The following is a 25543-nucleotide window of genomic DNA, read 5'->3' on the forward strand; positions in this document are numbered from 1 at the left end:
TTTTTTTTTTTTTGGAGAAAATAATGAGTTTAACTTAGAAGCCTCTCTTCAGTGCTGTGTGTATATTTAACCTAGAATTATAACTGGTATGTTGTTTCCCACAGTGCAGTTGTACTGTGCTGTACATATACTGGCATGGTGCAGACTGATTTTCCAGTTTGTTTGGGGTCCAGTTTAATTCAGATACTGAACTGTGCTGTGCAGCTTTCATGCACTAACACAGGCACTTATATACAGTACATGGTAGACGGTAACGTCACAACTACACTGATGGCATTCAAGCTACACTACTGCTCAATATTCCAGTGGAAACACCCAAGGGCCCCTATGTACCAGCAGGGTCAGTATGAGTACAGAACAGTACTGTACATAGCCATATTAGGCTCAATATGCATACTGCACGACTCTTGTGGACAGTAAATAACCGTCAGCTAGATCAGTACAGGGCACTGTCGTTGTGGGAGCTTGAGCTGGGGAAGCTGGGGAAGGGTTTATTCCAGTCTGCTGTGGGAAGGCTAAGGGTGCTGGCACTCTTCAGCTTGTTCTTCAGACCCCAGCTGAGGAAAGATGACTTCTTGGTTACTTTGCGGGATTTGGGGTTCTTGCCATCGTCATCATAGGCCAGACAAATCATGGAGTAGGTCTTCGGCAGATTTCCACAGAAAGTGGCACTCTTGGTAGGCTGGACAGAGAGAGATCGACAGTGACATTTAGTGGAAAGTGTCAGTCATTGTTTAATCAGAGCTGCTCTCTGCCTTGGACACGACATGGTCTCCATCAATACATGGAATGATTCACTTACCATTTTGTCATTGTTTTAACACTATGGCTCATAACATTTACCAGAATCATCAACAAAGTATTGTGAAGCACATGTACCTGATGTGAAATGCACATTGACTAGACAAATAAAACAAAATAAGACAAACCATAATGATCAGATCAGATGATCGTGGGGGAAAAAAAACTAATTATTGTCAATATGGTGTTCTGCAAGGGACCTATGTGGATTTCAGCTATGTGCCTAGTAGTAGAAGGATGTTGCAACATTTCTAATTTGTTAAAGCCAGTCACTACTGAGCACCATTTAAGCCTACTTCTGTTTCTGAGTTATTATGCAAGTGTGAACATTGTTGGTACCCCTCTGTTAATGAAAGAAGAACCCACAATGGTCACTAAAAAACTTAAAACTGACAAAAGCAATAATAAATAAAAATTTAAAATTAACCAATGAAAATCAGACATTGATTTTGAATTGTGGCTCAACAGAATCTTTTTAAAAAACCAACTAATGAAACAGGCCTGGACAAAAATGATGGTTCCTCAATAAATTGATAGAAAACAGTTTGATTATAGAGATATGTTAAACGAAGGTGTGTCCTCTAATTAGCATCACAGGTGACAAATGCTAACTGTGATGTTTGGTGACATGGTGTGTACTACACTGAACACGGACCATAGAAAGAGAGGGAGAGAGTTGTCTCAGAAGATTAGTAAGAAAATTACAGACAAGCATGTTAAAGGTAAAGGCTGTAAGATCATCTCCAAGCAGCTTGATGTTCCTGTGACTACAGTTACACATATTATTCAGAAGTTTAAGGTCGACGGGACTGTAGCCAACCTATTCTGGACGTGGCTGCAAGAGGAAAATTGATGACAAATTAAAGAGATGGATAATACGAACGGTAACTAAAGAACCTAGAACCACCTCCAAAGAAATTAAAAGTGAATGCCAAAGTCAAGGCACATCAGTTTCAGATCGCACCATCCAAATTGGACTTCATGGGAGATGACCAAGGAGAAAAGCAAATCATAAAAAAGTGAGACTGGAATTTACCACAATGCATGTTGAAGCCACAAAGCTACTGGTAGAATGTGCTTTGGACAGAAGAGACAAAACGGAGCTTTTTGGCAAGGTACATCAGCTCTATGTTCACAGATGCAAAAATGAAGCAAAGAACACTGTGCCTACTGTGCAACTAAATATTAAGTCAAGGGTACCATCATTTTTGTCCAGGCCTGTTTCATTGGTTTGTTTTTTAAAAAGATTCTGTTGAGCCACAATTCAAAAGTCAGTTTCAAGTTATTTCCATGACCATTGTGGGTTTTTCTTTCTTTAACAGAGGGGTACCAACAATTTTGTCCACGTGTATATTGAATCAATCCCTCTTTGACTGTGATTAGAATCTTTTTACATCTTACAATGGGATTTAATCATACAAAAGTGGTATGGCAGCTGAAATCTTTTATACAATAGATGTAGGTCATAGCCAAAGAGCTACTTTTAACAGGAAACCATAAACTATTTTCGCTTCAAGGAGCAACTTGAAACTCTGTTCCGTCATCTGATACAAAGACAACAAACTGACTGATACAATATTGCTGTCAGTATTTGCCAACAAACCAGACAGATGGCTTTTCTCACAACCAACAAGAAGGGAGGGGGGCATCGCATACCATGGAAGGGGTGCTGTCCATAAGACTGACCACCTGGATGTCAGTCCCCTCATGATTCACGTCCTTTAGCAGCCGCATCACTTCGCTCACACCCATCCATTTGCAGTCAGTGCTGCCCACAGCAACAATGTAGTCACCTTCTTTGAGTCCATCAGTCTGAAAAAGACATGAGAAATAACAGGTGTTAGAGAGGAGAACTAGTGAAATGCCATAACACTGCAGTAGACCGAGTAAATAGTTACAATGAAACGTTTGAATGTCAGGTTCACCTACTTTCTTGCTCCCAGAGGCAGGTTTAGTCCCAAACAAAGCTTTTTTTTTAAAGCAGGCAAAACTGTGTTTGTGTGTGTGTGTGTGTGTGTGTGTGTGTGTGTGTGTGTGCGTGTACACATTATTTGATAGCTGTGGGAAATCCGTTTATCTACTCAGCTATTTCTGCCTGACAAATTTATCAGTGTTTACTGGAGGAAGATCAACAACTGTGGAAATTTGGTCAGTTTTAAACTAAATCCTGTTGAATGCAGTATTAAAAGTTATGAAGAATTTGGCCTAGTTAAGCTCATGTAATACTACTAATCTGTTTCTCTGCAGAGCCTTATAAGACTCTGTTCTTTGTCAGCACTGCTTAATGAGCTGTCTGACTGAGGAAGGATTGTTTAATGAAATTAGCAGCCAGGGTGGATGAGGAGGGGGAGGAGAGAATTGGGACTCGGAACTTGACTCCTGTTCAGGTTTCAGAGAATGACTTTATTTCAACACAGTTCTCTGAAAAGGATAAGGCTGTATAACTTGAGCTGTTTGATATTCAGTATCACATGGCTTTAGTTAAAGTTTGACTTCAAGTACTGAGCATGAATTGTTTAATTTAAAAGATGAAAGTACATTTTTAAATAGATTCCACTGGGTGATCATATTTTACCACCACATTGCAGAAAGGGCACAAAGACACTTGAACTTGAAAATTGAGAAATAGGGATTTTATTCCATTAACTACAAGGTTTGTTAGAGATCTTTGATGGATTACCTATACAGGCCTTAACTGAAAGACTTGCAACAATATAGAAAACTGGTCTTCCCTTGTCCAGTTACATGTAAAGAACGTATGTTTACTCACAGCAGCAGAGCACTGGGGGTCCAATGAAACCACCTGCACTGGTGATTCTCCTTTCAGAGTGAAGCCCAGGTCTCTGTCTTCAGGGCGAAGTCGTATTGTCCTTGGAGCCGTCCACCGCTGCTTGGCTGAGAAGACCGACAGAGGACCCTGTGTGGAGATAGGGTCAGGATGCTGTGTTTATTATGGCTACAGGTTTTATAGGCTCAAGATGCTAATATCCTGTTGAGTTCAAGAATTTTGGTGAACACCTGGGGGAGAACTGAATTTCATTTTCATAACCACCTCTCATGTCCTTACAGCCCAGTTAAACGTCAATAAATCCACGTATGGCACGTGTAATCACAGCACTATTTATACATTACATTTAGTGTGTGTGCTTTACCATTTTGTTGTCTTTAAATTTAAAAAATTAACTACATGAAATGCTTACTTTACATGGTCTGTCAAAAAAAAATAGGAAAAGAAAAGTTTAATATGAAATTGTTGCATATACTGTTTGTTTAAGACCAATTATTTTGTTTTACTCGTTTTAAACCAACTTAAATCCATGTATAAAAATTATAATAACTAAAATTTCTAATCTGCAGTTTATTATTGAAATCATTTAACGTCACAGTAACAAAGGTGAAACTGTTGGTGAAAACTGATCAGAACTCATCACCAGCATGCCCTTCTTTCCCACTGAGACTGCTGAGGCCAAATGCTATGTTGCATCAATATACTTCTAATCTCCTGGGAATATCTCTCCTCCACTAAATCCTGACACTCAATCCCATGTAACACTGATGCCCGATGCTCTTGTTCCTTTAATTATCAATTCAGCAATTAACTGGAGTGCTGGATTTGGCTTTGCAGTCTCTCATTTCTCTCTTACAAGATTACAGTCTTGATGCTGAGACTATTCATGAAGAGGAATTATACAACAGGAAAAAGATAAGATACTTCTTAGAGATTCCTTACACCTGTTGTTTAGTAACAATCTCTGACTATTAACTTCTTTAGTAATTACCAGCTTGTAAGGTTGTTCATCTTGAAACTGAAACCCTTTTTAGTTATAGCAATTGTAAAATGTGCTAGATGAAACAAACGGAAGGTTTTGAGAGGACATGAAGAGACAAGTTCAGTCCCAGTGACATACCAGTGTCCCCTCCCAGCCACCACCACGATAATGGGACCAGCGCAGTAACAGGCTTGCTTATATTTTAGTATGAGCAACCCCAAAAGAGATCAAACTTTAAACTTGAGCTAGCAAGGAGCAAATATATGAGTAGGTAATGGGAGAAATAAGCTGTACTGTATGTGATTTAATGTTTAGAGGAATTGGAGGAAATGTTATTCTCAGATTAAAATCTTGAGATAAATTCAAATAACCAACACTGACTTATTTTTTTCCCCCAAAACAGCAGCAATAAATTATAATGGCAAAGTAAAACTCCTTTGATCTGCCTCTGGTTAGTATCCATGGTTAGTGTTATTTTAGTTGTTTTTTTTTTTTCTTTTGGATGAATGTCCAGGAGGCTTTGTACACAACTTTGGATGGAAGGGTTTGTCAAGTGTACCAGAGCTTCCAGGAGACTCATCATTGGTTGGTTGTACTCAGAAATAACCAAAATACAATGTGGGTGTTAAAAACACAAGAGCAATTTAAACACAACACAAAACCAGAGCAATTTCACATCATTTGCTGAATAAACCAACCAATATGTACAGTATAAAAATCAACAATGACAGTGAAAGAAGATTAGTAGCCCACATACCAGCCTCTGGAAAAAGTCGTTGACTTTCACCTTAATGGTTGCGGGAACCTCCAGCTCTGCTTTGTGCTCTGTTTTAGCTATGGAAAGAAAGGGGGCAAGCTGTCATTCTACAGTGTTTACAGTCCAAGCCACATTTCAACTGTTGCCCTGTAGAAAGGCGAGCAGGGAGTTAGCAGTGTAAACATTACATCATCTGTACCTTGGAAATAAATGTCACTTATCTCGCCGATTGCAGCAGGTGTGGTACACAACATAGCTGCCTTTTTAAGTACTGTTTGCTGAGAGACAAGCCTCACAAATAAACACACTGGTCGTGCTGGACTTTAGTGTCATTGGTGAAGTGTTTGTTGTAGTTACACTGAGGTGAGTGGTCAGTTTCCATGTCGACCACTGAAAGAATAGCTGTCACCTCAGTGTTGATTAATGGAGACTTGTATATATAGCAATTGTTCTCATCCTGTTCTACTTTCACACGTTTACTTAAACAGGATATTTTCATTGTGATGTTGCCTTTTCTTAAAAACAAGACTCAAGACTCACAGATAATATCTGGGGCCTCTGTGTAGTCAGTGAAATCGTCCTCATTTTCATTGTCACTGCACTTGTTGAGTGAACGCTCATGACTGGCTTTTAAGATGTCCTGCAGAGCATCCATCTTGTTCAAGTGGTGGCACAACGCATAAGTCCTCAGAGCCTCCTCATGACCTAGAATGGCCCGTCGAATGTGTGCTTTACCTGCAGAGAGAAAGGGAGAAAAACAAAGACAAAGAAAAGATTAATGAAGAAAAAAATTTTAAAAAAGAAGGAAAAAGGACAGAGTTGAACAGGGAGTGTCATGGGCACTGTGGTGCTTAGCCTGTGTGCTCACTCTTACCAATGCACTGACGTTCATCTTTCTTCTTCAGGATGTCCAGAGGAGTGCGGCCCTCAGGAAGGTGATCATAGACCTGCGATAAGGTCTTTTCCTGCTGGTCCTCATCATCATTGGGACCCACTGGGCACACAGAAAACACAAAGAATTGTGAGACTGAATTTTAAACATGTTTAAAATAAAAGAAAATCATTCATCAAATTGCATTTGTCTAACCGCTAAACCCACACCTCACACACTGCAAGTTGTGCATTACATTCAACATACACAGAAAAGCCTGTACACACTCAATTTAATTTTTTTTTTAAAAACAAAGGAATTTCTACAGTATGTGACTCTAAACATTCGAACAGTAGTCGAATGTGTGAATTTAAGTGTAAATATTAGCACAACTGACAGAAAAAACTATTTACCCTGATTTTAATGGCTTTGAAAATTTTGCAGGCAAACCTAAAGCACCAGAGCTTTCTAGAACTTTCTGAGTGTTTATTTAGCAGTGTTTGTGGTAATCGCTCTCCTACAGCTGCCTTCAGTCTGTCCTGTTTCTGGGCCGAGTCTACAGACCTTTGATAATAGCTCTATTCTCCTGATTCACATAGGAATCTGTTAATGAGCTGCCAAACTCAAAGTTGCTTCGCTCTGTTGTTCCTCTATTCAATCCTGTCCCTGGGTAAAACTATGATCAGCCTCCGTGAAGTTTCATAATCTACTCTATTTTTTTTATTTGGTTTTGAGTCGTTGAGAAATTGAAAGTGGAAATGAGCAAATAAAAAGTAATAAAAAAAACAAAAAGATCATTGCAAAATATTGATGTATGGTAGTGGAAATCTTTCTGGCAGCTATCTTTGTCCATTTTGCCAGACTTCCTGGAAACCCCAACATCTCTTCACCATAGTTTATGTGTGTATTTTTGAGGCTAAATAGCTATTATGCAACAGCACTGTGACTGGCTGTGGTTCAGTTCAGCTATCTGACATGACCAACACAGTGGCTCATTCTGTATCTCACTTTAAGAGAAGGATTATGTGTTTAGTGTTACATTGTAATTCTTACACCTTAACAGCAGACTGGGTACGTTAAAACCTACAGGGGGCAAAAACTTACAGGAAACACAGTGGAAGTGGAGGTGAACGAGAGTAGATACAATTGTGCTCATAAATGAACCCGACCTCTTGATCCAAATTCACAATGTTTGTATAGTCTTGTTAAAAATATTTGATTTGTGTTGACTGAGTCTTTACAGCTTTAAGTTAAATAAAGTTGAATTGAATCTAATGCATCTTGAATCTAGGAATAGGATCAGAAAATAGTTAGAGAATAACTTGATGTTCAATTTCAGTTACTTTAATTTAAATCTTTTTCTAATTCTAAATACAGAAATCAGTTCAATCTTTCTCAGCCAGCCTTTAGTCAGAGGATCTGTGCGACATTTTTAACTTCTCTACAAACTATTTTCCTTACACTGGTGGTCAAGCAGCGCTGAGGCTACAAAGTAGTGTGCCATGGAGCGGTAATGGTTGGCTTTGACTTGTGACATGGTGGACCACAACAATGGGACATTGTCTTTGATTGGAGTCTGGATCATGGACTGATGGACATAGTCATAGATTTCTGAGACCTGGCAGGAGAAGAAAGATAAGAGTTACTGAGAACATCTTAAAAGCTTTTATCTGAAGAAAAATGAGATGACAGTGAGAAATCTGACTGTTGTGACATTATCACTTTGCACCCACTTTAGGTTTAGTATATCCTAATTTACAGCTAAAGAAAACCTACTGTACATTTATGATGATACGTTGTGCTTTTGCTGCTGCTTACTTTTGCAGCCTCTTGGGCCATTTTCATCAGGGAGTTGAACTGGTTTCGAATACCAGGCAGTGCAGTCTTCTCAAACAGACACTCCTGAGCCTGAGCAAGCATCAACCGAATCAACATACTGAGCATGGCTGGACTCATGTCGTAGCTGGGAGTGTGGGTGAATGTCTCCTTAAGGTGGTTCAAGATACCTGGGAGGAGAGAGAGAGAGAGAGAGAGAGAGAGAGAGAGATCAATACACCTCAAAACTAAATTACTGCCACTAAAGAATAGCAAAGAAAATCAAGTTTAAAATCAAGCATGTTTTTGAAGATCATCTGTGTTCTATTTAGCTCTGCAAGAACTAAAATTGTTTGCTTACAGTCTGAAAAAGTATTGTGCTTGTAATTATATTTTGAGGCCTGCGGGGAATAACAGGAATTTTATCTCTTTTCTCCTCCATATTTTCACAGTGAAGTCAGGGTCAACTACATAACAAGAGGCCCTTCCAAACAGAAAATCAAGCAGACTTATTTATATACAAAGTTATAATTTCAGACGCCCTCTAGTTTGGGTTATGGGGTTTTGGTCTCGTATGGGTAGAGAGATTATAAGGGGGTTACATTTGTGCATTCTGTCTAGCTCAGTTATGAAATAAGAGCTAACTTAAGAGTTATCCTAATGGCATTAGTTAGTTTCTCTACAAAGTTGTTTACATGTGTTTGGTCAACAGTGAATATTCATATTAGTGTGTGATCCCACATAACAAAAGATTGGGTCAACCATAATGAATGACACACTCTTAAACAGATGTTTAAGTGAGACTATATGTAAATCATCTCCTAAACGTCTTTCTCATTTCCACAGGCCATTTACTTGCCAACACATGGTATCCACTATCAGAGAAGAGCTGTTTGCTAACAGTGAGACCTCCTTTAAAACTGAGCCAAAACACAAACCTTCATAGATTGGTTTTTCGTGTTCGATAGAAGCAATCAGAACAGCTGCATTCCAAATGAGGGTGAGTAACTGTTGCTTTACAGATTAAAAACCAGGCTTCAGAGGATTGTGGACAACTTAATAACAGAGAGCTGCCTCAAAAGTCTTCATCTAAGGTTCTGCAATTGCTGGCAGGCTCCTCCTATCTTTAAACCTGTTTTGTCTCCCTGGCTGAAGGGCACTGGAGCAGCCCTCCTACAGTAGTGCTGCCTATCACACCCCAGCTCAGTCTACTACTGGCTCTTTATACCAGTGACAATGTTCCTCATAACAGCGTAATTGTTTTACTTAGTACAAGCCTAAATTATAGCCATCAAAGAAACATAACCAAAACCCTGACCTGTTCTAGGCTGTAATTATTCTGAAATATTCCTCATACTGCCAAGTCATAATTCTGTCAAGACTTGTCTGAGCTTCCTGAAACCTCTAAAGTTGGAAAACCAGTTCATATGACTGGTGCTTTCTGGAGCTCAGCCACATGACATGGAGCCAGAGAGACATCAACTACATTTATTCTCCATCATGGAGTAGAAATGTGAGGGTGGAGGTTGTCTGTATGTCTGTGTTTACACTAGTACTCTTTACTGTTGGTTAATAGTTTGCTATCTGTGTGCTTTCATTCGAAAATATCAGCAAGAAAAAGGACCATCTTAGATTGGATAAGCTGCAGCACCTGGCTATTTTCTGGGTCAGAGTGATAATCAAAATACTTTACACCTGATTATTCATAGTCCCATCTCTTTTCTTGCTTTCTCTATTCCTATCACTTCTCCCACTGTATGTGCTCTTTGTCAAAGAGAGTTTTGCAGAAGCTTTTTATCTCTGATTATGTCTCTTGTTTGAACTAATGGAAATAGATATAGAGACAAGGATCTAATTTGAAATGCTTGAAATCAACAATAGAAATTATCCCAGTTTGCCACTGTTTTGCTTCCTACCTGCAGCTTTCTGAAAGGAAGAGATGGCCTCCATTAGGCCTTTTGTTGTCTGCCGGTTACTGCGTGTAGCAATTTGAGAGTAGAGGGCCGCCATGTTGAAGAGGATGCTGGCTTTCTCCAGGGACAGATTCTGTTGGCACACTGGCACTCCTGTAAAGGAGTCATACCTAAAGGAAAGAAAACAGAGCAGTTAAACAAAAACCAAGTAGCCCTTTTTTTGCACCACAACATAACAGTGGCATCTTTTCTTGTTCCTCACAGATCAGAGTATCTCTCTCGCTTTCATCAGTAGAGTTTGCATTTGTTTTATTTTGCAATTATTACTTTAACAAAATAATATAAAAGAATTTCATAAAGCATGATAACTGGTCTTCAAGATGGTTTTATTATTTTTGACTTTGTTTTTCATTTCCGGTAGCTAGTAATAAGTGTGTACCAAGTAAAGAAGATGCCAGTCTGATAATTTGGAGAGAAGAAACGGCTCTCCACCAAAGGAATGTGGCTGTAGTATTTCGCCATCAGCTCCAGTCCAGCCTCATTTCGACTTGGTGTTCTGCAAGCCTAGGACACAAAAGGAAAGACATTATAGTGTGTAACGTCTTCTGAGTGAGTGCTCCAAAGCAAATGTACAATCTGGAACTATGCTGTGTTTTACTTGCTTTCTAATAAAAAAGAAAGTGTAAAATAAATAAACACACATCATCATATACTGTTAGGTCAGACGGTGTGTGTACACTACCTGCCGCAGGTCCATCAGGTCAGCAATTTCATCTTCATAACTGTTACCATCTTCACTGTAATGGTCCAAGATAAAGTCCTGTCAAAAACAAACATCATCTCAGTTTTCCAGTCAATTGTTGGGGCTTAAACCTGTGATCTTTCAGCTACAAGGCGGCTTTTCTCAACTACTTTGCTCTGTCAGATGATTTATTGATTTAAGTGCACACAGGAGCCAACTCCAACTGTGCATTGCCAAATAGGGTCACGAGAGCTGCCAATTAGAGGTAGGTCAGTCAGAGGTAGGATGCATCTTGTCATTAAGACAGGTGTGACTATAGTTAATTTGTATAGAAGAATTTACCTAACAATGCACAGTTAACATACCTAAAATGTCCTGTCAGTAAACCAGAACAGGATGCACTGCACTATAAATATGCCATCAGAGGTTTTATGAGGGTGCCTCCTCACATGTAGCTACTTGATAATTCAACTAGTCTCAACAACTACTGACCCACTTTGGTTAATTAGACACATCTATATATATAGTCAGCTGATGTATTGTACCTGAATAAAAAAATGAACAGGTATACCAGGTACACAAGGTTCAGACAATGTGACCCAAAGAAAGAAGAACAAGAAGTATTTGAAATGGCTCAATCCTCATTGCAAACCCTGCCAAACAATGTGTGTCACACTTGATGTATTTTTAAGCCTTAATCTGTAAACCTACATCATATCCCAGTAGGTCTGTTTCAAATTAACTTTGCTATCCCTATTTGTCCATGAGCATAGGGTGTGTTTATGCTGACATGATGTTTAAGTTATATTTAACTGAAAACTAGGTATGCAGTGATGATTCTTACATCTCTACAAACTATGGTTAAACACAGTTGAACACCATCACTTTACTCTGCATCTCTCTGTTCAAAAGCTTAACTAGATATGCTAATGTCTTGTAAACTATTAATCCACATATTACTATACCATAAAATACTGCTGTATTTTCTGTACCTTGAAAGGAGTGGAGAAGTCGACTTCTTTGGTCTCTTTCAGACCCAGAGCAATGAGAGGGATGTTGGCTGTTTCCCTGTACACAACACAAAAAGACATAAGTATAATTATTTTCAGTCACCTTGCTCCTCACCTTCAAATTCTAACAATGCTGACAACACATGATAATGAAGAAGCTGTTTATCTATATAAGGAAAAGGCCTCTGCATTGCAAAGAACAATTAATGTAAGCCAAGATCAACATTTCAGCTTTTATTTCCAGGTGTTCATGCATGGATCCGATATACAACTTTATGATTATACAACACTTTTTGTTTGACCCCACCTATTTTTCATGTCTACGGGAAAAATAAAGGAACTGGCCTCTCTGTTCCAATACTTTTGGAGGGAAGTGTGCATACAGTGAGTACGTTAAATGTGTAGAAAAGCAGGCTCCAAGTTGCAGTATGAAATTTTCGTACAAAAAGAAACCCCTTCTCTTGAATTGTATGTAATGTATCTTAAATCTAGGATTAGTAGCAGATAATAGTTGAATAGTAACTTCATATTCAATTTCACTCCTTGAGAAGACACTTTCCGGCAGGCAGGTGTAGTTTAGTTTAATGTTTGTTTTGGGTTTAGAGAAAGTATGGTAGGTCTTGATTAGGCAGATAGTGCCAGATAGAGAAAAGTACAGCACACACTGCAGGAGTTAGGATTTAAAGATAAATGTAGGCCCCATATCTCCCTGTAAAGTGTAAAGCTACACGACCCTCTGCTGATTAATGCCAACAATTATTTCTTTTTGTTTCTTTTCTGTTTCACTAAAAGCAGGCTTTTGCCCACTAAACAGAAAACACACAACGTCATAAAACACCATGTTAAACTTCTGTTTTGATCTCTGCTGTAGCTTTAATGGTTTGGTCTGGCTGCATGACCCTGGAAGCCCTTGCTGCTGATAGATGGAAAGCAGGTTCAGCTTGTTATCAGAGCTGAGGAAATATAACCTGACAGATACCTGGTGCTGATCAGGCAGAGTCTGAAAAAAGAAACCCTGAACCTAGTGAAAGCAGAATAATGAGGTGTTGCTGAATAAATTAACCTTCTTAAAAACAAACCAGGGATGGTCTGGATTAGCAACACATTTAAGTTATTCAAAACAACCTCCAGTGAATGCAGCAGTTGGACAAACATCAGAAATATAACTTCATATAAATAACCAATATTTACAACTGTTCATGAATTATACATAAATAATCTTATCCCAAATCTATTACAATCATGACTCTTTCCATCAAAGAGATCAGAGCAAGTACAATCTTCTCACTATACAAGACGTCAAATCCACAGTGCCGAGAAAAACAACTCCTCGCACTCATTCATCACTCTATGATAAGGAGGCATTCCTCTGGCATACTGGCTCTGTGAATCACAGAAAACCTCATTCATCAGTAACAGACCGAGCAAGATAGAGGCTGCAGTGTACTCCATTAGTACATGAGATGAGATCACTCTGGTGTTTTTTCTGGTTTGGCAGAGGGAGGGATTGGGGGGTTGAGGATATGTGCTCTGCAGGGAATCTAAAATGTTAAAAGCCTCTCAAAAGCTCAACCTCCGTCTCCCTACACACACACACACACAGTTTATGTGCCAGTTTGCAAGACATGGAACAGACAACTATTTCCTTGGCAGTCCAGACATAACTGGTTTTCAGAAAGAGTCCAGCACAACTTGAAAACTTGAACTAATCACTTTATTAAAATAAAGTAGATATCAAAATACGTGAAGACACGTAAACCAACATATACTGTAAACACAAACTCCTTTTCTTACTCTCTTATCTTAGACAGTACAAAAAAGTGCAAACCTTTCTTACCACACTACCACATGTAGCAATGTTAATGAGGCAGGCATGCAGTGCTGATATCTAATCTGTGTCTCTATTTAATATCACTTAAGATATGCTGATTCAGAATATCTTTAAGAAAGTTCACTTTGTCTTTTTTGTTTTGTTTAAGAACATTACACCAAGGAACTGAACACTGAATGCATCACAGATTGCACAAAAGAAACATGTTGGGATTTTTACTGACACTGAAGGAATAATATGCTTGTAAATCTACATCCTAAGTATAATTTTATTTTATTTAACAAGTCCTTTCCGTATTCGATCTTATATTTCATGGACATCAGTAACTCCATATAAAGCACATGCACAAACATGCTTTCTGTTATTCATTGCCTCATACTACAGCCTGCTAAAAGACGAAAAAAACAAAAAAAAACAATGCTATTTAGAGGAAAGTGGACTCGTGGGAAAAGTCAAGAAATGTGAGGAGAGGTTTTTGTTTCTTTACCCAAGAGGTTATATTTCATGCTGGGAGGAGGAGGCTAACTCTTCACTGTGGCTGTACAGTGTCATCCCACTGACACACCTGCTCCGATCTGATACCCACACATACATGTTACCTATACACTAATGCAGGTATGGATGTCCTTTTGTTTGTCTGCTAATGTCAATGCAATTATGTAAAATCCTTGTACTCTGCACAGAATGAAGAATGGGTGATGATAGTTTCACAGCCTTCCTAATGTCTGGGCATTGAGGAGTAAATAGGTGCCTCTCTGAGACTGAGGGTCATGAATGGCTGACTGCTCCCATCAAATCTGGCACTTACAGACACTTGTTCTTACTTACAGACACAAATTTCTATTGGAAATAAAAACTTAATCATCGAGTGGAATACAAAATAAAGTCAGGAAAATATACCCAATTTCCTGATGCGATCACGTTGTCTGCAACCCTGCAGACAGACAACCTGATTCATTAAAACCAGGTTAAATCCTCCTGGACCTTACAGCACTGAGACCTTATAAGCCAAACAAATTAATCCGGACTTCTTGTAGTGCAAACCTAGGCTGGCATTCTAGGTTTTATAAGGTCATCCTGCAGACCAGAAAATGAAAACTGGGTCTGTAGCTCATTAAAAAAAAATTGTGTTCCTTTGTGTTTTACCAAGCCTCACTCCACACATGACTGTGTATCCTCATGACACACTGTACATACTTTGTTGTGATACACACCCTATTTACTTGGCTTATCTTTAAAGACAGAAAATACCAGAGCCCATCACTGTCACATACACCCACTGACTGAGCCTTATATTTGATTCTTATCTAAGTTTGCACATCCTTGTCACATCTCCTCTGTCAACAACTGTCTTACTTCTGAAAGGATGCAGGATGACTGTCAGGGCCATGACTGTCTTGCTGGCTGCTAATCAACACTATGGCAGGTGTAGAAACCTCTGTGCAACAACTTCATATTTAACCTCTTTTTATGATTTTTATTACAATAAGCCTACATTAGCAAAGGCAGCAAACTCAGCAGTAGTAAAAAATGTAATAGTTGTACTTACTGGGCGTTCTGGTAGACATCTACTGAGCTGTTGAGTCCCTCCAGCTGTCCCATTAGTAGCTGCAGGTTGGAGTTAACATAACTTAACTCCAACAGGACCATCTCTTTAACTTTGTTGTTAGATGTAGCTCTGCATACAGAAGAAAGAGAGATGCAGACAAAAAAAATGAAATAAACAGTGGTTACAAGAAAATAAATACAAGAATCAGCCTTGTTATTATTCACTCTGACAGAACCAAACTTTCCTGCAGCTGATTATGAAAACAAGCATGCATCCTGAACCACAAATGCTGTACACTTGATTTACAGATCTTTCTTGTGGTAAGGTTGCCGTTTCAAATTGATTTACCATTGCATGACAGACAGATTTGATATGATCATTCAGTGTATTTCCTAATACACAGTATGTTGCCAATTGTACAGATTCTTTAAGAACACATTTGCATGATGTGTGTAAACAAATATTTATTCAAATGTCAGTATACAGATGTGCCCCCAGAATTGTACAACTTATTGCATATTTCTGTAATCATAAACACATGAGCCTAGCATGTGAACTTAGTGTTAAAATGAGGAAGATGTATTATGTATGTTTGCTTGCAGAATTTCCAAAACAAACATAGATAAGATCCTAAAATAGATTATGATTCACTGAGCAGCAGCGATAAGGCTGATTTCATATATAGAGCGGATAGCGCTTTTGTAATGCAGAATTTATTACACATTGTCCATTTGTGAAAACACATTTCTCAATTCACATGCACCCAAGGTGATAGAAGGTCACCTCAGTGGTCATATTATATCCTTATCTGTGTTTTACAGAGAACCCTCATGCTCTCCACTATACTCCAGTCCCAAATCTGTCAGTCCAGAGATGTTTTACTATTGTCAGCTGCCTGTCCATCACCTTATCTCTCTGTACAGTGTAGTTACATAGGACATGAAAGGTGAGATGTAAAGAAATGCTATCAGGCAGGCGTTTTTAAAAGAGAAAGCAGTCTGTCACTTAGTCCAACATAGTTCCCTCGCCTCTTTGGTCTACATTAATTTTCTTAAAATATAAGAATGGCCAGCATATATTATCACATTACTAGATATAATTTTTCTCTTCACACAAACACATACAGTAACACAATATGAACGCCCCTGACCTTCACACCGCACCATGGCTTGCTGAAGGGTTTCTGAAGAGGTTTGGTCTGGGGAATCCATCAGGGTGGAGAAAGAAGAGGTACTGTGGTTTGGACTCGATAAAAAACAGCTTTCTAGCCTCAAGACTATTATTAATTTCCAATTTAATGTCTAATATCATCCCACAGAGTGTGGGAATCTAAGTGTAAACCAGCAAATATAGTTTCCCTCATCCTCTTCTCTGGAAAAAAAATTGTTTTTGGTAAACTGTTTCTTAAACTTTTCTTCAGTGCCCTTGACCTGAAACAGACTTTTGGTACTCACTGTAGTTTCCTAACTGACACTGAAGTCAACATATGCCTTTTTTTGTTGCTTCAATTGACTGATTAATTTATTCTGTCTCTTGCATGAACCCAAATGTGTTTTCAGTGTATTCCAAAACCTACTTTGCATTGCATTTATAGCTACTTTATATTGTTGATTTTGTATTTGGGTTCCTCTTTCATTTTTTTCCCCCTGACTATCTTTACTGTTAAGAGCAGTAAGGCAAGACAAGATAAGAGCAGAGCAGGGAATACAACTGGTTTGACCAGGTTTAGACTACACCTGCTGCTGATAGGGAGAGGAATGTAGAACAGCAGAGAAAGAGAAAAAGGGGGGCAGGAGAAAGAATGGCAGCAAATTAAAAAAAGACAAAGACAGACAGACAGACAGACACACACACACACACACACGCACACACACTGTGAAGGTAAGAAAAAAAAAAAAAGTTCTATATGATTACTGACTATCTTTTTGATTTTCTACACCTGGGGAGGTGAGACCCATGAGGCATGACATCTCTGTTATGCACACCACAACAGACACACCCATGCAAACAAAGATCTACAGTCTCAGTTCATATAATTTAAGGCCTTAAAAATAAACCTAATAGCATACCTGTAACTCAAAAATGCACCCAGACTGTTCTCCAAGCTGCAGCAGGGCTGGCAAAGACACACGTGCAAACACACACACACACACACACACACACACACACACACAGAAAGAGAGAGAGCAGGGAGAGAGAGAGGGAGAGTCCACTAGCCTCTGGCCTTGGCTAGACAGACTATGTGAAGTACTAAAAGAATGTGGAGGCATCTGGGGTTGATATTAGCTTTAGACGGGTCTACTGAAGACATACACTAAGAAACACAACAATGCCATCCCTCGCCAGATTAATCTCACAAACGGAAAGGGAGATGATCCAGGAATCTCAGCAGGAGAAGTTGGGGCATCACTAATAGAGAAAAGGTGCACTGCTAAATGATTTGTTTCTACAGTACTGACAGAAAGCTACAGCCAGAGCGACAATAAACATTTTTTACTGACAGCAGACCCTTGACAGTTCACTAAATTTGATACCATCTGACTGCTAAAAAGATACGTGGTCACTGCCACTGGCCAAACTGAACCAAAGATAAAGACAGAAGGTGGAAGAACTGTATAATTTAATACTGTACAACCCAATACAATAACCATGTCATAAACTTATAATATTCCATTAGTGTTTACTCTTTGTCAGGGAGCTTTTTTTTTCCAACACTGGAAATTTTAAAACTATGACGTGAGGTTTTCCGACTGCTATTTTTGTCTCACTTGGCAGCTGACAGACTTGTTTTTCTAATCAAGTAAAACAGGTTCTATTGGTGTTACATTTCAATTAGTGTTCCTCAGTGACCTCCAAAGATGCACTCCTTGAATATGACAGACTATGATGATATCATCTCATGTATAATTAAACATGTTTGGAGGAGATCCGTACATGTCTTTTTTTTCCCCCATTAGAAACAATGTCTGCAATGAGCAGTTATGATTACAAAGCATTGTAATCGACAATCGACTCTTGTCAGAATAGACAACTAAACGTTTTTACGAAAACAGCAGAGCATAATAGCGTGAATGAGAAGGACTTAAATGCCTGTGCAAACATAAAGATGCAAAGTAAATGACTAGAGTGAAAGGTTGGTAAATCTACTTTAGTAACTGCACAAACATTCATGCATCATTTTTTGACTTATGGAGCAGCTTCAGTCTGACTTGAAGTTTTGCTAACACTGGAGTAAAAGAATGCACCAATGTAAAATTAAATATGTTTATATCTTAGAACTAAAATTGTTATGCTACAAATTAAATTGTAAACTTGTTTTTCTAAACTGTTCTTTAAAAGAGGTATTTCTGCAGTGGGAGGAGATTTCTAAGTTTAATTGTGAAGGGACACATCTCCCTTCACACCAAATTCACCAAATACAGACCTTTTAGGTCTAAAGTAATTTAATTAAACTACAGAAATAAAATAAATACAGAAATAAAAGCGCAAGTAAAAATGCTAAATAGCTAGTAAGCATCTGCATTCTATAAATAATTGTGAACAGGAAGCAAAATGCTTTTGCAACTTAGAATCAAACTAAAAAAAAAGCCCCGACTAAATGCTGACATTTCCTGAGGTTTCTTCTACACCACATATAACAGTAGCTTTTTGTTTCCAGCGAACACGGAATGCTCCTCGTCCGCATTGTTTACATTGAATACCATCTGCCTCCCTTGGTTGTTTTAAGTCTTACCAAAAAGTAGTCACGACAGATTGATGAAGGAGGTGAACCCAAACTTGTCCCAACAACAACAGACCAGCTGGAAATGACTAAATGTCACATATAATGCATAACTATGTAACAATACAGGCAAGTGACAAGCTAAGACAGAAATTGTTCTTTATCTAACAACTGCAAGTTTGTGATGTTATGTGTTTTTCTACTTCTTTCACCTGTGTTCTTTGCACATCATCAATCCCACAAAAAAGCAGACACACAAATGTACAGTATGCAAAGGTTTGCATGTGTTATCAGAAATCAGTTGTGTTCTCACTTCAGCAGGTTCTCAGCGCCAGCCCTCATCCTCATCTCTTTAATGATCTCTTTGTTCAGACTGGCTCGTTGGTTCTGCAGTTTGCTTCGTCCTGTCTGGGCGAACGGGTTACAACCCTGAGACAAGGAGATACAAAAACAATGTCAGCTGATGACAACTTTTTTAGATACTGTGAGTCAAAATGCACTGTAAGCAGATTAAGAAAAAAAAAAAAAAAACATGCTGTAAAAACATAGGATCATTTCTTTTTCAGTTTATGGGTTTTACGTTGCAGTGCTTAGGCTCCAAATATTAAACAGTTCCTTAATTCAATTTTATTTTGTTTATTTAATGCCAAATAATGACAAAAGCCATATACTCATATACTTAACAATGTATGGGTTAGGTCCTTACACAATATAACTGTATACAGAAATATGTAGGCGACAGCAGAGAGGAAAAATTAAGCTCAGGGTGGGCGGTCATCTGCCTGGACCAGTTGGGGTGAGTGGAAAGAGGAGAGAGGAAAAAACAGCAGGCAGCAGAAGAACAACGACAACAAGCAGCAAAAACATTGATTGGTTGCTCCAAATTCAATTTCTTTATGGGGGATCTCTGTTTCATATCTTTATTTATTGATTAGTTGTGTTCTAAGCACTTTTCCATAATTAGTTAGTACTGACTGTCTGCGAGCAGTTGTTCTGCAGACAGTCAGTGATACCACAATCTACTGAGCAAATGTCTTTGTTCTCGTTTAGAAAATTTAAGTATCTGGCATATTATGAACATATCATCAGTTAAGCCTGGGCCAAAACTGATCTGAGGTGTCCAGAGCATGAAGTTACACTTCTCATTCACTCAGATATGTCGACTCACTACTACAAAGCTGGCAGCATATTACCATTTAGTCAAGGTGCTCAATTACTACTCACTGCATCTGCTCTAATTGTTGCTCTAATGTCTAAATTTTTGAGTCTTGACTTTTAAATAAACTTACAGTGGCAAGAACCTTATGGAATTCTGTGGTGTTCTGCATCAATTTGTCATAAAATCAAATCAAGAGTATTAAAAAATATGATGTGCCTAAAATAATAACAAAAGAAAATTCTGATCTTACATGTTTTTAGTAAGAACAACCAAGAAGGAAAAAAGTATGTGCTCTTTGGCAAACTTCAGGCATTCAGCAATTTCCTGCAGTTCCGTCGCGGTGTCCTGCCATAGACACACTTGTTCAATATTTTACCTACTGTAGACTCATGAACACAGATGTTAGCCAGTTCCAGTGATGCCTTCAAATCTTTGTCTCTCAGGGTTGCTTCTTTACCTCATTGATGAGTGTTTGTTGTGCTCTTAGGGTCATTTTGACTGACCGTCCACTTCTTGATAGAGTAGCCACAGTCCCAAAGTGTCTTCATTTGTAGATTGTTTGTCTAACTGTAGACTGGTGAAAGTCTTTGACATCACTTTTTAACCCTTTTCGAGCTTTATGCAAATCAGCAATTCTTGATCGTAGATTTTCTGACAGCTCCTTTTAGCGAGGTATGGCTCAAATAAGCACATTCTTCTTGTGCAGCGCAAACTCAAAACGTTAAGAGTGTTTTTTTTGTCCGTCAAAGTAGCTCTAGCCCACAGCTAAAAACTAATTTTCTTAACAAGACTCCAGGTATGCTAACACCTGACACCATTTAGCTTTTTGGAGGGCATTATTCCCAGGTTCACATACTTTTTCCACTAGTACTATGAGGTTTCAATGGTTATTCTCAAGACATGAAAGATCTGATTTTTTTGTATTATTATTTTTTATGCACATCATATTTAATTAATAACTAATACACTTGACTTATATGAAGATCAGATCATGACAAATGAATGCAGAAACCACAAAATTTCAAAAGGTTTACATACTTTTTCTTGTCACTGTATGTGAGATTTTACTTTAATTTTACTATTCGATACAGTAAAAATAAATCATAAGTTGTGTGTGGGAAGACCTGCATTTCGTTGTACTCACATGCAACACATGCACTCACTCTGTATTATAACAGTCTGTATGTGGCTGTACCATGTGCCCTTGTCCCTATCACAAGAGTCACAGCCTTCCTAAGTCAACAGACTGTCACTTATACTGTAGCAGCTCAGATAAACTGGTTTAAGAAATTCATACTGACTGACTCACAGCGCACCATAGGTGTGGTTTCTACTGCACTCATGACGCACAGAGACCGGTCAGCTCAGTAAAACCAGTTACTGTCATTTACTGTCCTCGGTGTGGGACACTTTGACAATGTACTAACTTATCTGACTAAGTCTGAGGTCAGCAGCAAAATTAGCTTCACATTCCACATAGCAACCTCAAGGTAGAGAATCAGAGGTCACAGGTCTAACAGATGAACCATACCTTTCCTGTTTATATGCATCTCACCATACCAGGACGAGATACACAAATTATAGATACACGATTGTCTGACTCATGTTCAGCTGACCAGGCAACAACCTGACTCAAGTTTACAAAAAACAGATTTTAGCGACAGGATGTTTTTGTAGGGTGTAATGTATCAAAAAGGTCTGTGATGATCTAAACACCAACTCAAGAAAATAAATATTAATTACAATTTAAAGGATGGAGAAAACATGTTGAGAGTTATCGCTGAGATGAGAAGTACGCAAACCCTATTGAGCTGAAGTGGTTGAAACAAGGGTCTCATTTCATCTAGACTTTTTTTGTTTTTAGTTGAAGTATGATTCACTCTATGGCCACTCTGCTATTGTTCCTCAGGTATTTCTTTTCAAACACTTCAGTGACAAAACTGTAATGATTAATCATTTATTTAAAAAAAAAACAAAGCCTTGTTAATTACACAACAGAGCTGCATGGAGAATGCTGGGGGTGTGGTGTGACTGGAGGTAGCTGGAGCTATTCTTACCAAGGCTGTAAAGTCAGGATGCGAGCACAAAACAACAGGAGAGGGTGTGTCTGTGTTGCACTACGTCATTGCGTAATTTGCGGCATCAAAAGTAGGGTGTATGTGTGTGTTAAAGAACAGGGAGTAGCTAGAGGTTGATAGTAACCATAGCAGCATGTTTTCATGTTTAACATGCAGTATGATATGAAACTCCAGTGCTAGCATTCCAAATAGTTGACCCTGATCCTGCGTAGCAACGCTGTTTCAATCAATAACTACAACATCTTGTCTCATCAGTGTGACCTAATCTATAAACCCAATAGTGTAAAATCACTTTGATATTTTGTTTTATATCACCTTTAATACTGTTGTACAATGGGTAGGCTTTTTGTTTGTCTTGAGCAAAATCCTTCATTTTTGTAGCACTAACCAGATTTTATTAACAGTGAAAAAGGGCTGCTGTTTTTACCACAGACCATCTGACATCCTACTTGGCGACACATTAGTAGTAACTTGACCACTAACCATAGCTACTACCCCTGCATCTACATCTCCTAACCCACTGAACTGCTGAGGGAACTGAACCCCTCCTATTCACTGGCATACTCAGTGCAGCACAGCCTTTCTCTATGAGCATACAAAACCCCTTCATTAGAGCAAAACACAAAGAGAGCAGTCCATTATCATTTCCATCAAACACCAGATGATTTTTCTGTTGTCTTATACGACCAATGATTCACAGGATAGCTGGTTTGCAAGTGATGATTAAAAGTGGCAACTTGCCATGAAAGAGCTTCCGTCATGACCCAGTTATGAAAACACAACAGAATGCTTGCTTGTCTGCACTGTAAATACTGAGTGTGAGCTGTATAAAAATATGATAATACACAATGACAGAAAGATTTCATGCATGTTCACTAGACTTTACTAATTGAATCCACTCTTAATATAGTAGGGATGTTTTGACAGCTCAAAAGAGGCTGTGAATCGTTCAGTCCAACTAAGTGCCAACCTGAACTACAATATTTGATCACAGCTGCACTTCTCATTTGTCTCTTTCCAATACAAACAGTGCCGAGGGAATCTAAGTGTATGTCTAAGTTGAGGGAGTTTGTCTGGTTTGTGAACCAGGACACATGTTGTCAATTTGTGTTTGTGGTCTGGCTGAAGGACGGCCGCAGGCCAGATGCTACGTCAATGCCCTGTTTGGCTGAGGTGGATGAAGAGAAAAAAACATGCAGATTCTGCTTTTTGTTCTGCCATGTTTCCATCCTGCAGCAAATCCAGTCGGACCTTGGCCAGCTGGAGGTGAACCAGTGGACGGCTGTGAAGGAAGCCCTGAACCACAACAGCTCCAGGGAGCATTGGTCGAATCTAGTGAGGCCTTGTAAATCATTAAACTCATTTTCACCCAGGAGAAAATGGAGCACAAAAAAAATGGAAGCAGAGATCTTGGCTCCACTTGGTTAAAATTTGACCAAAAAGTTTCCAAATTGCAAATCTGTTTAACATGAGAAAACCCGAATGCAGAACTCATTGCACTGTGGTTTCTAAGAATCTGCTGAATGAGAATGAGAATGATTTCTACGAAGTAATTAAAAGGTTCCAGAGAGTTCGGAGCTGAGAAATACAGAGGACAAAGCACACATAAAGAAAGAAAGAACAAAAAAGATTAATTAAACTATATCATGAGTGTTACAGTAATAGAGGAAACTGTTTGGGACTAAATTATTAGGTTCTACTGTCTCCCATCATGCGCAGATGCTGGTTCCCACTGACATTTTTATAAACACAGGAAGAGCGGCACAGAACCTAAATCCAGACAGCGTTCAGAAGGGGATTCGGGGGGATTGAAAGAAACAAAGGCCCTGTTCAGATGTCCATCTAAACAAGCTTGTCTATTAAAACACTCTGGTTGAGGACACCAGTACAAATGTGGGGGGAATGAGACGCGGACCACAGCGTGGTAGACAGGGAACTCAGGAAAAACACATTAAGTAGTCACTCGACCACTGCCAAGTGGCTATTTTATAGTTTTAAAAGCTACAGCTGTTAAAAAAAAAAGGAAAAAAAAAACTTTAACGGATAAACACTTTCCTGTTAAAGAGTTCACATTTGACATTTTGAGATAATTTAGTTAATCTAGTCTAAAATATTGGTTAACCTGCTTCTATGCGGATGTGGCGCACTTTGGATCGGCATTGTGCGTGAAGAGAGCTACATAAATAAAACTGACTTGACTGGAAAATGTTACAATCTCAGGTGCATGCAAAACTGGTTAGGGAGGTTTCTCTGCCAGTCCTGATTCAACAAATGCCGAGTCCTCTGAGGACTATCAGGGCATAATGACATCTCACCAGCATATTTCCATAATGAAAGGCTTAGACATCAAAACTAATACAGGGCGAGTGACAATTTATATAACCTGCCACTCACATTCACATTTGAGCCTTGTAGGTAGAGTAGGGTTGTAGGCATCTCGCATATGTGTAAGTTACAGTCATTGGGAAACTGAAAGTAGAGTTCTGAGCAAATTCATACCTGATTAAAAGTAGGAGCAAAAAGAGTGGCGACACATTGGAAGCAGGCTAATCTGACCCAAGTTTACCATCAATCAATAGCTCTTCCATATCTCACTTCCTATTATCTGTCACTCACACCCCTGAGAGATAGCAGGGGACTGTAAAGGTTAATTATGGGATGTTTGGTCACTGCCCTTATCAGTACCAGCAGGAGATACAGCTATTCTTGGGAGTGAATGGTTGTGGTGGGGGGGGTAATTTGCTTAATAATCCTTTCACCATTGTGTAGAAAAAAATCACTGTGGGAGGATGTTGATGAGATGAGAGAGGGAGAGGGACACACACACACACACACACACACACACACACACACACACACACACACACACACACACACACACACACACACACACACACACACACAAACACCTGAAGCTGACAGTTTCTGCTGCTGTCGGTGACACATCGGGAAAAATTCACTACATTATATTATTAGATTGAATTTAAGACTGAAACCCAAATAAAAAAATGAAATAACCTTTCAACACTCGTCATTTCTATGTTGTTTTGAGGACATGTTTGAGTGAGAAGTGAACAATTTGGACATAAAAATGTCCGTTTGACTCGGTGAAGTGTCTCATTTCTGCCAAGTGGGTGAAGAAAAGACACAGTAGCAGCTCTGGTTGGGTCCGGAAACAATAAATTAGGAGTTCACATCAGTATTTCCCACTGTTAGAAAAGAAGTGAACCTCACCTTCTTAAAACCGTCTCCTCCGCTGTCTTTGATGCCGTTTGGTATGAGAGTGTCCGTCATCCTGAAGCCGCGGAGTCCGAGACCCTCAGAGGAAAAACGAGCAAGTTAAAAAGCTTTTTCTACCAGACGGACAGTCCCACAGGTGAGGATCCTCCTGCTCCGTGTGTGTCTGCTGGGAGAGAGGACGCAGGTCAGAGACTTGTCCAGCACGGAGCTCTGACTCCGCCCACACGGAAGTAGAAAAAACAAACAAACGGGCTGAGTGGTGCGTTCACGACCACCTCCGCCTCCC

The 25543-nt window shown here is 39.0% G+C and overlaps 1 protein-coding gene across 2 annotated transcripts; it reads right to left on the minus strand.

The window, feature by feature from the left end:
* On the minus strand, nucleotides 1-25458 carry rhpn2 (rhophilin, Rho GTPase binding protein 2). 2 transcript variants are annotated; one of them, XM_026378172.1, is made up of 15 exons: nucleotides 25252-25458; nucleotides 19094-19209; nucleotides 15060-15188; nucleotides 11662-11737; nucleotides 10670-10747; nucleotides 10367-10491; nucleotides 9931-10097; nucleotides 8018-8205; nucleotides 7661-7817; nucleotides 6203-6322; nucleotides 5869-6063; nucleotides 5359-5405; nucleotides 3572-3718; nucleotides 2458-2613; nucleotides 1-682 (listed from the first exon to the last, which is right to left on the minus strand). In XM_026378172.1, the coding sequence occupies exons 1-15, from the start codon at nucleotides 25309-25311 to the stop codon at nucleotides 437-439; spliced, it is 2007 nt and encodes a 668-aa protein (XP_026233957.1). In that variant the 5' UTR covers nucleotides 25312-25458; the 3' UTR covers nucleotides 1-436. The 2 variants fall into 2 exon arrangements, with proteins under 2 accessions (XP_026233957.1, XP_026233956.1); XM_026378171.1 differs by having other exon boundaries at nucleotides 5329-5405; nucleotides 25252-25311.
* Between the last annotated feature and the right edge of the window lie 85 nt (nucleotides 25459-25543).

This window comes from Anabas testudineus, chromosome 3 (genome assembly GCF_900324465.2).
Source record: "Anabas testudineus chromosome 3, fAnaTes1.2, whole genome shotgun sequence".
In the NCBI taxonomy this organism is placed as follows: Eukaryota; Metazoa; Chordata; class Actinopteri; order Anabantiformes; family Anabantidae; genus Anabas; species Anabas testudineus.

What these genes read in the sequence shown, in the direction of transcription:
- rhpn2 (XM_026378171.1), bottom strand. Translation starts at nt 25,311, where the DNA reads ATGACGGACACTCTCATACCAAACGGCATCAAAGACAGCGGAGGAGAC. An exon ending in GAGGAGACGGTTTTAAGAAG is followed by an intron (nt 19,210 to 25,251) that starts GTGAGGTTCACT and finishes TCCTTGTCTCAG; the next exon opens with GGTTGTAACCCGTTCGCCCA. An exon ending in ACGACTTTTTCCAGAGGCTG is followed by an intron (nt 3,719 to 5,328) that starts GTATGTGGGCTA and finishes ATCTCCACACAG; the next exon opens with GGTCCTCTGTCGGTCTTCTC.